Genomic DNA, 16,897 nt, shown 5'->3' on the forward strand with positions numbered 1-16,897 from the left:
CGAACATGGAGATGGCATATGGAACAGATACTGGATGCTCAACTGAAGAACACACTTGAGTCAATTGCATCCAACAAGATGGACACATTACAGACACCAGACGTACCTCTCGGTGATGATCATGTCACTGACAGCAACGTGACACCGGATTCTGAGAACATTGTCTTAGACAAGACACCGGCCAAACCTGATGCCACTCCACAGGTCCAGAGCCGTCGTCCTGAAAGAAACAGAGCGCCACCCAAAAGACTGAACCTTTCGAACTGTGAAGTTAGTTATGGACTGTTATTGTGAAATCATGTTTATGTGGAATATGGGTTTATGAAAGAGAAATTGAATGTTTTGTGCATGTACAGTTTTATGTTGCATTAATCTAAAGGGGGAGGGAGTGTAATGTATGGATGTATTTCTTTTAGAGCAATTACCCTTCCCTTATCACTGCTTATCGATCTGTTGTCTGTGTACACGCTGTTGCCTACACATGCACATTGCTCTCTCTCTTGCTGCAGTGTGAATACACCAGTTAAAGCCATCATCCATGTGCGTGCTTTTATTTAATTGATATGTAGTTGTGCACAGACCCAACACCTTGGATAATTCCTGAAAACCTCCTCTGGACCCTCTCCAATGTCAGCACATCTTTTCTTTGATATGGAGCCCATGACTGTTCACAATACTTCAAGTGCAGTCTGACCAAAGCTTTATAGAGCCTCAGCATTATATTCTCACTTTTATGGTTCAATCCTCTTGAAATGAATGTCGATGTTGCATTTGCCTTCGTCACTACCACCTCAGTAGTATGGCTGCTGTCAAATTTTCATTCCCATGGATCAGGATCCCAATCAGCTCCCTCTCTGTTGTCCTGAAAGCACTTTCTGTGGAGCATTGCTACAAAATGTTAGAAAGTGTTCAACAAATGTGCATAAATCCCTCAGCCACGTGAACACAAACAACTTGGTCCTCATGAATATCCATAATCAGATGCTGTTAAACATTTCTTGTTGCCCTAATATCAGGCTTCCTTTAGTTGAGGTGAATGTGATGAAGCCTGATATATTTAAGTCACTGTCTCTGGGCCTGGAGCCCAAGTGACTAGTTGGAATGTAACTTGGCCATTTTTGTTAAAATGTCCTCTACCTTGGGAAATGAGGTTATTTTCTATTATTGTTCCTGTCTTTTGGTGGAGATATGAAAAAGGGCTGAACACTGTCGGAAATTCATAGGCAGCCTGGTGATTCTGTTCCCCTTCCACAAACACATTTTACAAGACTGATGAGCTTTAAGTGTTAGAAAAAGTCTAATTATTGCATATTGCTGCTCAGTTGCTTCAGAATATTTCATTTTAACCAGGTCCCAATTGCCTTCTTGTAGAACTCATAATAACTTTGTGAAAAATGCCAAATACTTGATTATGTTTTAATCTGTTGGGGTGACTAAGTGCATAAAATGGATTACTAACTAATTTTTGCTCCATATAATTACCACACGTACTTAAAGGCAAATATCACAGGACAATGACTTGGATCTGCTTAATGTAAGTCAGTGTTGCAGAGAAAACTGGCTAAAAATGACAATTATTTTCTATTTTACAAAAAAAAGAGATCTGTTTTAGTAATAGATTTTAAATAATACAACACATTTTCAATTAGCATTCTAATTCTATAAACACAGAAGACTAACAGACTGAAAATAAATGCACAACTGTCATTAGCTACTTCAGTTTTGTCATTTTCAAAGCATATTCTTTATGAAAAATACTGCATCTTTACACCATGTTAAATAACTCATGTATATACAGGTGGATTGTTAAAGACAAGAATACTGAATAAAATCTGTACAAGTTCATTGCTTTCTCATTTTAAAAAATACTGCACAAATAAAGTCAGTACAAACTAAAACAAAAAAATTTCAGTGAAATCTGCATCGCTTTCAGTCTGACCTCTGACAGCAGTATCTCTGCGTTAACTATGATTTATGTCCTGGGCCACAGGCCTCCCTTGGTGTCTTTTAGCTGTCTAGGCCTTGTCCTCGTTTAGTCCATCATTGTGGGTGGCCTCAGGCTGGGCTAGGTCACTGAATATGGCTGCCGGAGCATGTCACTGTTGCTATTGTGCTCAGTTCTGTGCCAGGCTCTCTGTGGCTATCTGGAGCATCCTTGTGGGCCTGCATTTCATACTGCTTGTGAGCCAGACGTCCTTGATGCACTCCACAACAAGGTAGTGTTGGCTGGTCGTAGGTGAGGAAGGAGGAGACACTCATGGCGATGGGGATCTAGAAGTGGAAGAAAAGACAGTGCAGCTGAAAATAACCACTTTTTGGAGAGGTCTTTTAAACTATGCCTGTGCTAAGATATTGTGCAATGTGATATGTTGTAATCAAAAGCAAAATACTCTGAATCCTGGTTATCTGAAATAGGAACAGAAAAAGGTCAGGCAGCATCTGTGGAAAAAAGGAATAGTTGATATTTGAAACATAAGAGATTCTGAAAATGCTGGGGGAGGTCAGCAGGTTAGCAGCCATCCCACCTCTCCCGGATGTTCCGGGAGTCTACCGCATATTGATAACAGCTCCCTGACGCCCGTAAATTATATACAATATCCCGGAAACTGTTTTTTTTGAGAGGGGGAGGGGGAAGGAGAGGAAGAGTGAGAGTGAGAGGGAGCATCCTGATTGGTCTCTCTTTGTGCTAAGTAGACCTATCAGTTTTCTCTGTGGGCAAGCTTTACAGTTGACCTCAAAAATAATGACAGTGTTGCTCGCTGCACTGTTTACAACAGTGACTTTTCTATTGCCCATGGTGGTTTAAAATGTAAAAGACATGTTGAGGTGAGTTTAACAGGTGTCATTCATTCATTAGCATAGCTAACATTATTTAAACTAGCTGGTAGCTGCTAAGGAGCTATTCTATTGATGTCCTACATGATGAGGCCAAACTCCCTGCAGACTTGCTTAAAGTTGTAAAAGAATGTAAAAACAACTTAATGATAATATAAGTACATATTTTAATGTCACATTTTCTGCATATACCCAACTTGGTTTACAGATCAGACAAAATCACTGAACAAAGTATTGCACACACCCTTGGAGGTCGACCGGGAGTGGGTATATGGGGTTGCGGGGGCCAAGGGTGCTACCTCCCTGAAATGAGTTTTTGCAGGGTGGGATGTCTGGGTTAGGCAACATAAACGGTCAATGTTTCAAGCCAAGACCCGTCATAAGGACTGGGGAGGAAGGGGAAGAAGCCAGAATAAGAAGGTGGGGGAGGGGAAGAAGACAAGCTGGCAGGTGATAGGTGAAGCCAGGTGAGGGGGGAAGTAGGTGGATGGAGAGGGAGGGGGTTGAATGAGGAGCTAGGAGGCGATAGGCGGAAAAGGTAAAGGGTTGAGTAAGAAGGAATCTGATAGGAGAGGAGTGTGGAAAGGAAGAGGGGCACCAGAGGGAGGCAGGAGGCAGGTGAAGACAAGAGAAGGCATGAGATCAGCGTTAAAAATGGGAAAGGAAAACGAGAAGGGGAAGGGATGAGAGATCCTGTAAGTTAGAGAAATCAATGTTCATGCCATCAGGTTGGAGGCAACCCAGACAGAAGAGTTAGTAACGGAGCGGAAGGAAATTTGTGAGATACAGGGAAATAGAAGGTCTGAGCATAGGAAGAGCAAATGATGAGGAATGAGAAAAAACAAAAAGAATTGTTGGAACAAGGACAAAAGGATGTGAAAATAATCTCAGAATGCCTAAGTGAAGTAGCAGTGATTACCATTGTTATGTATATCGGTTGAGTGCTAATTAAAACAAAACACTGCAGATGCTGAAAATCTAAAAATAAAAAAACAGAAAATTCTAGAAATAACTAGCAGGCCAAGCAGCACTGACACAGGGAGAGAGAGCGAGAGAGGGAGAGGGAGAGGGAGAGAAGATCTGTTGCCTGTCCTGTTGATAATCAGAAAATAATTCTTCATATTATACCATCATTTTAGTTTTCCACGAGTCCAATATTCTGGTCTGGCACTTGAGATGTGCCCAGGTACGGTCATACCTTAGGTATACAATCATCGGCCACTTTATTAGGTACACCTGCACACATGCTCGTTAATACAAATACCTAATCAGCTAATCATGAGGCATAAATTCAACGCAGAAAAGCATGTAGACATGTATAAGAGGTTCAGTTGTTGTTTAGACCAAACAGCAGAATGGGGAAGAAATGTGACCTTGATTTTTGGCGCTCGATGGGCTGTTTTGAGTATCTCAGAAACTGCTGATCTCCTGGGATTCTCAGAGTTTACAGAGAATGGTGCAAAAAACAAAAAAAAGCATTCACTGAGCAGTGGTCTGTGGGTGGAACCTTGTTAATAAGACTGGTCAGACTGGTTTCAAGCTGACAGGAAGGTGACAATAATTCAAATAATTACAACAGTGGTGTGTGGAAGAGCATCTCTGAATGCACAACACATCAAACCTTGAAGTGGATGGGCCACAGCAGCAGAAGACCATGACCATGCACTCAGTGACCACTTTAATTGGTACGGGAGATATCTAATGAAGTGGCCACTGAGCGAAGATCGTGATTTTGCAGGAAAAAAAGCAGGACATTAGATCTGACCCAAGTCGTTAATATTTGTATCGGCCCGTGGAGGTTTGATAGATGCTTAGCTCAGTGAAGGTTTATGAATTAGAAGATATTGAAAAAATTGTTGCTGATGGCAGAACGATTATTAACCTGAGGACAGTTGCTTGGAGTGGCTATTAAGCTAGGTAAGAGATGGGAATATAAATTCATTAAGGTTATTAAAAGTGATAATGCAATGGCCAGGCAAAGCTTGGAGACTGAGGTTAAATTTCAGCTTATAATTTATATGTAGCCCATTCATTACATTTATTATGAATGGCTGCTGTACTTTCCACTCTCCACTCTTTTCAAGTAGATTCCATTTTATAAGTAAATTGATTTTACTTCCTGTATAATGGCAATCAGTCTGCTCTGAGCTGTACTCCGACTATTGGCTGTCGATTAAAACTCTATGTTTACACAATGCAGGTTATTTCAATTTGCGACGCCCTATTGCAAAGGTTTCTGCAGTAATTTACAGGGTAGTAACGTACTGACCTATAGGAAATAAATAGGCCAAAGGAGAAAGAGGGGCATGATGGACCAAAAAGCCTTCTGTGCTGTGACATTCCGTGAGTGCGATACATCTGTGGAACTACACGGCCACAAGACCATAAAACATTGGAGCAGAGTTAAGCCATTTAGTCCATTGAGTCTGCTCCACCGTTCCATCATGACTGATTTATTATCCCTCTTAACCTCATTATCCTGCCTTCTCCCATAACCTTTGATGCCCTGACTATTCAAGAACCTATCAAACTCGGCTTCAAATATACCCCGTGACTTGGCCTCCACAGCTACCTGTGGCAATGAATTCCACAGATTCACCACTCTCTTGCTGAAGAAGTTCCTCCTCATCTCTGTTTTACAGCGATGTCCTATTCTGATGCTGTGGCCTTTGGTCCTAAACTCCCCCACGATAGGAAACATCCTCTCTACACCCACTGTATATTGGCCTTCCAAATTTCCATAGGTTTTCAATGAGATCCCCCTTCATTCTTCTAAACTCCAGTGAGTCCACGCCCAGAGCCATCAAATGCTCCTCATATGTTAACCCTTTCATTCCCAGAATCATTCTCACGAGCCACTTCTGGACCAACACATCTTTTCTTAGATAAGGCAATCAATGTCTGTAGTGAGATGCTGAAGATGTTCTATAGGTCAGTTGTGGAGAGCGCCCTCTTCTTTGTGGTGGCGTGTTGGGGAGGAAGCATTAAGAAGAGGGACGCCTCACGTCTTAATAAGCTGGTAAGGAAGGCGGGCTCTGTCGTGGGCAAAGTACTGGAGGGTTTAACATCGGTAGCTGAGCGAAGGGCGCTGAGTAGGCTACGGTCAATTATGGATAACTCTGAACATCCTCTACATAGCACCATCCAGAGACAGAGAAGCAGTTTCAGCGACAGGTTACTATCGATGCAATGCTCCTCAGACAGGATGAAGAGGTCAATACTCCCCAATGCCTTTAGGCTTTACAATTCTACCGCCAGGACTTAAGAACTTTTTAAAAGCTATTATTAATGCTTTTTGAGATAGTGATTTAGATGCATATCATATTTTTTACTGAGTTAAGTATTGTATGTAATTAGTTTTGCTACAACAAGTGTATGGGACATTGGAAAAAAAGTTGAATTTCCCCATGGGGATGAATAAAGTATCTATCTATCTATCTATCTATCTATCTATCTATCTATCTATCTATCTATCTATCTATCTATCTATCTATCTATCTATCTATCTATCTATCTATCTATCTATCTATCTATCTATCTATCTATCTATCTATCTATCTATCTATCTATCTATCTATCTATCTATCACAATACTCCAAGTGCAGTCTGCCCAATGCATTACGTCCTTGATTTTATATTCTAGTCCTCTGAAAATGAATGCTAAATATTAACAATTTGGGTCACATGTCAGATATTTAGCAAACTTAAATCACCCCTATAAATATTCTGAGGGTTTCTGTATCTTACTTCCTTTCTAGTGAGTCTGTGGTTAGTTCTTGAGAGAGTGGAATAAGCTTTATTCTAGGTGGACATGGTGTAGGGTGCCACTCTCTACATAGAGAAAAGCAACCATTGGTCCATTTATTTCAGAAAGCAGATACAGAATCTTGCCAGAATTTAGCCAGAATACAAAATTTCCACTGCAGAAATTGAGGTGGTTTAGAGCATTCAGTCAAGGCCAATATACTGTAAGTTGGTGTACGCTCAGTTCCTTCCCTCAAAGCCTTCTTAATTTTTATTTTTCAGTAATGTTGTTTTTTTTGCTTTCAATACTGGCTGTTGTTGGATATTTGATTTCCCGTAAAGCATAAATAAGGTCTGCTGGTTTATCAGTGAAGGATCGAGCCTTTAGAGCTTCAAAATTAAAAGTGTATTCTTAGCTCAACATTTCATCATGGGCACTAGTCTCCCCACTGTCAAGGACATCTTCGAAAGGCAATGCCTCAAAAAGTTGGCATCCATCATTAAGGACCCCTACCACAGTAGACGTGCCCTCTTCTCAATACTACCATGGGGGAAGAAGTACAGGATCCTGTAGACACACACTCAACATTTTCAGACAGCTTCTTGCCCTCCACCATCAGATTTCTGAACAGTCCATGACCCCAAGGACACTTGCTCATTATTTCACTCTCTTTCTGTACTGCTTATTTAATTATATATGTGAAAAACCATATATATTTATATATTTCTACACTGCAGTTGACTGCACAATGTGACTCCTCAGGTAGTGAAACAGTTCATACCCAAATGCAGCAGGACCTGGACAATATCCAGGCTCGGGCTGACAAGTGGCAAGTAACATTCGAGCCACACTAGTGCCAGGCAATGACCATCTCCAACAAGAAAAGCTCTAACCATTGTCCCTTGACATTCAGTGGCATCACCATCGCTGAATTCTCTACTATCAACATCCTGGAGGTTACAACTGACAGGAAACTGAACTGGTCTAGACGTATAAACACAGTAGTTACCAGAGCAGGTCAAAGGCTAGGGAACTCGTGGGGTGTAACTCACCACCTGACTCCCCAAAGCCTGTCCACCATCTACAAGGCTCAGGCCAGGAGTGTAATGGAATACTTGCCATCCACCTGGATGAGTGCAGCTCCATCAACACTCAAGACACCATCCAGTATAAGGCAGCCAACTCTTCCACAAGCATCTAAACCCCTCCACCATCGATGAACAGTTGCAGCAGTGTGTACTGTCTACAAGATGCACTGCAACAACACACCGAAGTTCCTAAGGCCGCACCTTCCAGACCCACGACCACTACTATCGAGAAAGACAAGCAGAGCAGATACCTGGGAACACCACCACTTGGAAATCCCCCTCCAAGTCACATCACCCTAACTCGGAAACATATCACTGTTCCTTCACTGTCACTGGGCCAAGATCATGGAATTCCCTCCCTAACAGCACTGTGGGGGTACCTACACCTCAGGGACTGCAGCGGTTCAAGAAGGCAGCTCATCGCCACCTCTCAAGGGCAACTGGGGATGGGCAATAAATGCTGGCTAATCATGTGACCCAAACATCCTGTAGGTGAATAACACAAAACAGCAAATGTCACAACTTACGTCAGTGATAATAAACCTGATTCTGATTGTCAGTCAGAGTATGCCACTGGCCTTGAAATGTCACTAAACAGTGATTAATTTAGTCTGAATCCAGCAAAGTTAACGGGCTTGATGCTTTTTTCCTTCTGCAGGCTAGAGCCAGGCTAGATTTTCCACCATCCGGTATGTTATTCGAACACATTTAGCAATAATTTTCTCAGGCAGCATTGACCAGAGGAAAGGATCTGCTATTGATGGGATGTAGTGACTGATCGTATTATTCAATTGTAAGACCATTGAAGCTTGGAATCAAAGCACAATGCAGCACAGAAGGAAGCCAAATGGGCCAATCAGTCTGCTGAGGCCCGTTGGCCGGAGCCCAAGTCTGTGAAACTCTGCAAACTCACTGGAAAATATAGGCCTAATATCTGAGATCCTGGGTGTGAGCCTGAGGCTGGAGCTCGAAGGTAGCCAGTCCTGGGGTTGGAGAACTGTGACTATCGTGAATCCTGAATCTGATTCTTAGCAAGAGCAATCCAGATAGCTCCACTCCACAACTCATGGCTGTTTCCTTCAAATTTTTACGTTTCTCAGTGGTTTATCCAATTCCCTTTGAATACTGTATTAGAATGTGTTTCCACCACCTCGTCAGGCATTTCTGTCCATAACCTAACCAGCGGTGAGAGGAAGCTTTCCTCCTGCTACCATTGCTTCCCCTGTCAGTCACCTGAATTCTCCCATTTTTGCGCCGTACAACCACTGGAAATACATTTTCTTTATCTGTAATTCTCAACATGTTCATGATTGTAAAGACCTCTATTAACTTCCCTTTTGGCCTTCTCTGCTCTGAACACAATTAACGCTTCTCCATAGTTTTGACCTTAGTGACTCCTCGCCAACTGCGCACGGGTTAAGATGGCACCAAACAACGATCCCTCTCAGGTGTCCACGTGTGCACGCTCACATATCTTTTGTTATCAGCGCACAAAGGAGCTTAAACTGTGCACAAAAGGTTGTCACCCTATACCTTGTTGGCAGGTTAATTATATTTCACAAATCCCATTTCCTTTTCTGGTTTCTGATGCAGACAGTGTTGACAACGTGGAGTTTGAAGTGCTTTGTTTGCAGATTTTAGAACTGACTTATTTATACTGTTGTTATTGAAGAAATTATTGATTCACTATGTCAAACTCCAGAGAAGCAAAGGGAGTGAAGTGCAAAAGAGCTGCGAGTTCATTTAAAGTGGAATGGCTTTAAACAGTGAACAACAAACTGGACTTGGTAGTTCATCATCCTTAGAATAACTTCAGGTTTACTTCCACTTAAAAATTCTGTGTGCACATGTTGTTGCACTGGGCAAAAATAACGCACAGCACAAGACTTTAGTGCTCGCAGGTTATTACAAATTAGAAGGAACATAGGCTCCATCAAGATTGCGACTCAGACAGTCGTTCTTTTAAGTTTGTAGGGATGTAGGGGACTGAAAGGGGACACGTACAACACGTTGGAGGAACTCAGCAGGTCGGGCAGCATCCGTGGAAACGAGCAGTCAACTTTTCGGGCCGAGACCCTTCGTCAGGACTGAAGAGGGAGGGGACAGGGGCCCTATAAAGAAGGTGGGGAGAGGGTGAGAAGGAGAAGGCTGGTAGGTGCCAGGTGAAAAACCAATCAGAGGAAAGATCAAGGGGTGGGGGAGGGGATAGACAGGGAAGGTGAAGAAGGAATGTAAGGGGAAAGCACTATGGGTAGTAGAAGGCAGCGGAATCATGAGGGAGGTGATAGGCAGCTGTAGGAGGAGGCAGAATCCTGACGAAGGATCTCGGCCCGAAACGTTGACTGATCGTTTCCACGGATGCTGCCCAAACCTGCTGAGTTCCTCCAGCATGTTGTACGTGTTGCTTTGACCCCAGCATCTGCAGTGTATTTTGTGTGGACTGAAAGGGGAGTTAGCGGTCAAGTTGGGGCTTAGAGAGTGTGATGTGGGGGAGTTAGAGGTCAGATTAAGGTTTAAGGACAGTAATGTGGAGGAGTTAGAGGTCGGGCTCCAGTTCTGCGCTCTGCATCCAAAGGCCAGTGATGTGGACAGCTAATGGAGGGAATCATGGATGTCAGGCTGTCCCAGATCAACGGATCCTGGGATTGGTCGTCTGTGCAAGTAGGAGGCACAAGGGCCAGTGAGTCAGCATGCCTGAAGTTCAAGCCAGAGGTCGGGGTCCTGTCATTGGCTCGACTGACGATCGATACTGAAGAACTGATGCCCAAAGGTTGATCAGAAGTCTGGAAATTGGCTGATGCCTGAAGACTGGAGACTGAAGGTGGAATATTGGAGACCCAGAGGCCTGTCCTGGAGTTGGAGAACTGTGTGTGTGTGTGTGTGTGTGTGTGTGTGTGTGTGTGTGTGTGTGTGTGTGTGTGTGTGTGTGTGTGTGTGTGTGTGTGTGTGTGTGTGTGTGTGTGTGTGTGTGTGTGTGTGTGTGTGTGTGTGTGTGTGTGTGTGTGTGTGTGTGTGTGTGTGTGTGTGTGTGTGTGTGTGTGTGTGTAATATCTATATAGAACGGGGCTTGCCTTGCTGTTGTTGTTTTGTTGCTTGTTGTGCTCCGTGTTGTTCTGCCAAGTGTTACAGCCATGTTATGTTGGCACCAGCATGTGTGGTGACACTTGTGAGCTGCCTCCAGCGCACCCTTGGGTGTGCTGGTTGTTAATGCAAATGACACTTTTGCTATATATCTAAATGTACACATGATAAATACCATAAATCTGTATCCGACTCTGGACTCATTCTGGTCTGCACACATGCATGAGACAGTGTAGAAGTCTAGCAAGAGCTGGAGATCAGACCTATGGCCCCACCTATGAATCCAATCACTAAGCATAGAGCAGAGGGAACTGGAAGCGGTTCTTATCCCTCTCCTCCATCCTACACCAGTTACAGACAACACATTCAGCATGGCCCCATTCATCTGAATAGTAGTGATGATCTTCACTAAAAATATTAGTGAAACCTTTTGATTTTTTTAAAGCCGTATTGTAATTAATGTTAATAGTTTCATTTAATTTATAACAGTTAGATGTTTTTAAGCAGATTTATTATTTTTAATTTTGCATAAATAATTTTCAAATATTTACATTCAGTCAGAAGAGCAAGAGGATGGTCATGAGGGGTGTATTAGTTTCTGCCCTTTCACCACTTGTGCATGGAGTGAGAGGGTTTGGGAGTAATACATCACAACACTAGGGGGCAGTATTTGCAGGGCTGGTACAGGGTCCAAGCACAAAGTGTAGAAGGAGTCCAGAACAGTCTGTCCCACTGTGACTGGAGCATTTACCTCTCAAATATCTGACAAGGGTCTTTGACATAAGATGTTAACTACTTCTCTTTCCACAGATGCTGCCTGACCCGGTGAGTGCTTCTGCACTTTCTGCTTTTATTTCGGGTTTTAACATTGGCAGTAATTTTATTTCCATGAAGAGAGTGTGCGAAGTTGTGCATAGGTATTTCCATATTTGCCGCTGTAAAAATGGGAGTGTTGAATGTGGCAATGTTTTAGCTACACTAACAAACACAAGACATTCTGCAGGTGCTAGAAATCCAAAGCAAGACACACAGAATGGTGGAGGAACACAGTAGTTTCAGGCAGCAGCTACGGAAGAGAGTAAACCGTCAACATTTCGGGCTGAGGCCCTTTTTCAGCACCTAGAAGGAAGGGGGAAGATGCCATAATAACAAGGTGGGGGGTGGTTTAGAAGTGACAAGTTAGTGAGGATGTAAAGTAGAAGTGTGTGGAGTTTAAAATGTGCTATTTTAAAACTTGTATTCAATCAAATTGCACATGACATAAAAGCAGAATAAGACAATTATGTTTGCATGTGTTCTCCTTGGGCTCTATTTAACTCCTGTGGATACGGAATTAGCTTGCACATAGATGGTTGCAGATGGAGTGTCTGGTGGTCAGTGATCAGTGGTCTTCTGCCCGGATCTGTTCTGGGACCCCTGCTGTTGTGATTTTTATAAATGACTTGAATGCAGAAAGTGGAAGGATGGGGTAGTAAGACTGAAGATGGCATGGTATTTTTCAGTGTTGTGGACAATTGTTGTAGGTTACAGTGGGACATCGACAGGATGCAGAGCTGGGTTAAGGTGTGGCAGGTGGAGTTCAACCTAGAAAAGTGTGCAGCCAATCACTTCAGAATGTCAAATTTGAAGGCAGAATACAGGGTTAATGGCAAGTTTCTTAACAGCGTGGAGGAACAGAGGGGTCTTGGAAGTCCCTCTGTTGCTGCACAAGTTGATAAAGCTGTTAAGAAGGCATGTGGTGTGTTGGCTTTCATTAATTGGGGAATTCAGTTCAAGTATTGTTGCAGCTTTATAAAACTCCAGTTAGATCACACTTGGAACATGATGTTGGGTTCTGGTCACCTCATTACAGGAAGGATGTGGAAGCTTTGGACAGGGTGCAGAGAAGCTTTACCGGGATGCTGCCTGGACTAGAGAGCGTGTCTTATGAGGAAAGGTTGAGTTGAGCTAGGGCTTTTCTGTTTGGAGGATGAAAGATGACTTGATAGAGGAGAGCAAGGTGATAAGAGGCATGGATCAAGTAGATAGCCACAGATTTTTTGCCCCAGGCGGAAATGGCTAATTTGTGGGTGCATAACTTTAAGGTGATTGGAGGAGAAAGGGGAAGGGGGATGTCAGAGGTAACACAGAAGGTGGTGGGTGCATGAAACGCAGATATATTAGGGGTATTTAAGAAACTCTTGGATAGGCACATGGATGATAGAAAAATGGACTATGTAGGAGGAAAGGGTTAGGTTGATCATAGAGTAGGTTAAAAGGTCAGCACAACATCGTTGGCCGAAGAGCCTGTACTGTGCCGTAAGATTCTTAATTTCTGTAGTCCAAATTCAGAACATTGAACATTAAGGCACAGAACATTAAATGCTCTGCACACTCAACTGGGCCATGCACGAAATATTCCTTCTTCATCCAAACTGGTCTGTAGATCTACCCATCGCTGTCTAGAGGGAAAAAAAATCCCCCATTCTTCTCCTTTTGTCCTCAATTCACCCCCATTTCTCTATATTTCTGTTAATATCATTATCTCCAATTCCTGTAAATTTTCTCCAATTTTGAGGAATTTTAACTTTGTTTTCCTGGAGGAGCTTAATCTGACACTGAGTCTTTGTATTGATGGAAAAACTAATTCTGTACAGTGCGTACTATAAGTGAATGCTGTTTGACCTCACAAATTTGCACCTGTCTCATCAGTAGTTCTGTGGAACACTGGGGAAGAACAACAGATTGCCGGTATTGTGTAACTGCTTTGAACTGAATAATCAAATTCCAGTACCTGTTCCATTTTGTTATGTCCTAGTCTCCAGTGAGCCAGTCTTTAACTGGATGACCAGAGGCTACCTACCGCTCGTGATAGAGATACTGCATAATCTTGCACCCCAAATGAGTTGACTTCTCTCGGTCACCCTGGGCTGATTTAAATAACCAAACAATTTGCTTTAATATAAAAACCAGGCCTCAAAATGAATCGAGATGAATGTAAACAATGGGATAAAATTCAATTTGTGGCCCATAGACTTCACATTAGACTAGTGAAAAATGCAACAGCTCCTGAAATATTTATAAATACCACAGCTTTGGATCATTAATGAAAAGAGATTGCAACAAAAGAGCTCAAATTTATTAGTTCCATTAAAGGGAGGGGGAGGTTTAAAATAATATATTCGAATTAACTGTGCAGCACTCTAAACCTGATGAATAATTTAAAGTGACATTGAAATACTGTAATGCTTCTGGTGATCTTGGTGTACATGCTGTAATGTCTGGGGACAAAACGCACTGTGAATCTTGCAATGTATTTAACTGCATTCACCTTTGTCATTGACACAATGGCTGGAACTATTTGACATACACCGGTTCACCTCATACTGGTCCACCATGCTTTGCATCCGACATGCCAAGTTCTAATCCAAATTTTGCAGATTACTGATCTAACTAGGTAGATTATAGATTTGGCTAGAAAGATCTGGCTAAATATATACATTTCTAACTGGTTGGGTTACATGTTTAGATCTGTTCATAGTTGCCAACATCTCTAAAGGTCTATGCAAAGCTATAAAGAAGGCACAACAATGGCTAAATTTCTAGGAGTCTGGAGAGATTTGGTATACCACAAATAACTCGAGCAAATTTCTACAGATGAACCATGTATTCTGTCAGGTAAGGGGGAGACCACTGCACAAGACTGGAAAAAGCTTCAGAGGGTTGTAACCTCAGCCTCCCAACCATCAGGAACATCTTCAGAACACAATGCCTCATAAACGCAGCATCCACCATCAAGGACTGCACCACTCAAGACATGCCCTCTTCTCGTTACTATCACTAGGGAGGATCCTGAAGAGTCACACTCAGTGTTTTAGGCCTGCCACCGAGAGCGTGGAAGAGCGTGAACGGTTGGACACGGGCTGAATTGAAGCCGTGGGGTTCAGGCCCCAGAGCGTATCGACGTGACTGAACACGATATTTGGATGGAGATTAATGGGCTGAATCAAGGTGGTGAAGTCTGGCGTATACAAGTGGCAGAACCTGTTGTTCAGATGGAGACTTAACCACTGGGACAGATTGGGAAGGTCAGGGTGTTGGAGCCTGAGGTGAGATACAGGCCGATTAAGATCGCTGCTCCGCGATGTTTAATTGGCTCTGCACTCCACCATGCATTTTGAACTTCCTTGTGGACTTCAGTTCAGAAACAATATTTTCTTGCATTTAATATTTGCATGTTTTTTTTTCAATGCACTTTGGGGATTTGATGGTCTTTTTATGGGTTATTTTATCCTTTTATTTTCTTGTGGGCACGACGTGGTTTTTTAATTCTCTGCACATTGGGTGTTAGACAGTCTTTTTTCATATATACGGGATTTGTTTTTGGGTTTCTTCGTTTCGTGGCTGCCTGTTAGGAGACGAATCTCAAGGTTGTATAATGTATACATACTTTAATAATAAATAAACTTTGAACAATTTATTCCCCTCCGCTGTCAAATTTCTGATTGGCCAATGAACCCACAAACACTACCTCACTATTTATGCTCTCTTTTAGCATTACTTATTTAAATTTACAATATATTTTTCTTATTGTAATTAATAGTATATGTAATATCTTGCACTATATTGCTGCCACAGAGCAACAAATTTCACGACATACTTTATGTCAGTGATAATAAACCTGATTCTGATTCTGATCCAGAGAGTCCCATTATGGATCTCAATAGATTTGCTGCAGCTCTGGCCAGAGTGATTACAGATTTAGGTAAGCATGTTATAATTTTGGCAAAACATGCCTTAGATCAGTGCCAGATTACATAATCAATGAGAAAGATTGCAGATTGGGTCAAAACACTGGCGTTGTAAACTGAAAATACTACAGAGCTCAATTCTGATCTTGCCACTTGGAATGTTTTGCAATGGACTTTAATAGAACACTTTAGTGCATTTAATTAATCACGTTCTTATATGAAATACATTTCTATAAATTATTGTGCTTCTGAATATGATTTAATACTGAGCTGAATGAATTGATCAAATTATAAATTCATTGTGATGGCAATAACAAAAACATCCTTTTCTGTGAGAAAATTCTTGTGGAGCATTGTAACCACAAATTTTCATTTCTTCAATCTGCAGTGAAGATCCATAATAATTATGTTCAGTTTCTGAGGAGGTGAACAGTAATTATGACAAGAGGACAAACTCTGCTGACAGGAAGTGTAATCAGAGAATCTATATCTGATTTATCCTGGAAGGAGCAAGTAGGTTTGAAGTAGGCCCAACTGAATGAACAACCATTACCTGTGCAGCTGGCTGAATTTGTTGGATGTGCAATTAATGCAGCTAATAGGCAACCTGTAACAATTGCAGTTGATCTGTAGATTCCAGAAAATTCTAAAGGTTCAGCAAGTTACATCTATACATCCAGTGCTTGCGTGGTTATAGCTGAACACTTGGCTCCTTGCCTGTAAATACTCGGGAACAGTTCACTGTCTGATCGTTTCTATTTTATCTTTGAGTCCTGATTGCTACTGTGGGGATTAAAGATTCCAGCCTAGCAGTGGAAATGTTCAAAGTTCAAAGTAAATTTGTAATTAAAGTGCGTAAATGTCACCATATACTACCTTGGGATTTATTTTCATTCAGGCATTCACAGTAGAATAAAGAAATACAATAACGTCAATGGGAAAAGACTAGGCACAAAGACTGACAAACAACCAATGTGCAAAAGACTAACTGTGCATATAAAGAATAAATGGAGAGATAGATAGATAGGTAAATAGACAGATAGATCATACTAAGAACATGAGTTGTGGAGTCAGTCTGTAAGTTATGTTCAGAGTTACCTATGCTGATTCAGGAGCCTTTTGGGTAATAACTATTCCTGAACCTGGTGGTGTGGGATCTAACCTGTACCTCCTTCCCGATGGAAGGACAGAGAAGACAGCATGGCCTGGATGGGGGGGGGGGAGGGGGTCCTTGATGATGGATGTTGCTTTCTTGTGGCAGCAGTCCCTGTAGATGTGCCCAGTGGTGGGGAGGGCTTTTCCTGTGATGGACTGGGCTGTATCCACCACCTTCTGTAGGCTTTTCTGGTCTTGGGCGTTGGTGTTTCCATACCAGGTTGTGATACTCTCCACTGGGCACCTACAGAAGCTCGTCAGAG

At 42.2% G+C, this 16,897-nt stretch overlaps 2 protein-coding genes across 9 annotated transcripts in view; one reads left to right on the top strand and one right to left on the bottom strand.

Moving 5' to 3' along the window:
* Positions 1-16,897, top strand: part of LOC140715275 (catenin alpha-3-like) — a 1,577,100-nt gene that overhangs the window by 383,092 nt on the left and 1,177,111 nt on the right. The window lies entirely within an intron of this gene.
* LOC140715276 (leucine-rich repeat transmembrane neuronal protein 3-like) overlaps positions 1,403-16,897 on the bottom strand; it is a 323,270-nt gene continuing 307,775 nt past the window's right edge. Inside the window, exon 3 of one of the 2 annotated variants that reach the window (XM_073027225.1) lies at positions 1,403-2,271. In XM_073027225.1, the coding sequence (XP_072883326.1) occupies positions 2,071-2,271 (201 nt within the window). In that variant the 3' untranslated portion in view covers positions 1,403-2,070. The remainder of the gene's footprint in view (positions 2,272-16,897) is intronic. The other variant, XR_012096096.1, reaches the window with a different exon arrangement.

Source organism: Hemitrygon akajei, chromosome 23 (assembly GCF_048418815.1).
Source record: "Hemitrygon akajei chromosome 23, sHemAka1.3, whole genome shotgun sequence".
Classification (NCBI taxonomy): domain Eukaryota; kingdom Metazoa; phylum Chordata; class Chondrichthyes; order Myliobatiformes; family Dasyatidae; genus Hemitrygon; species Hemitrygon akajei.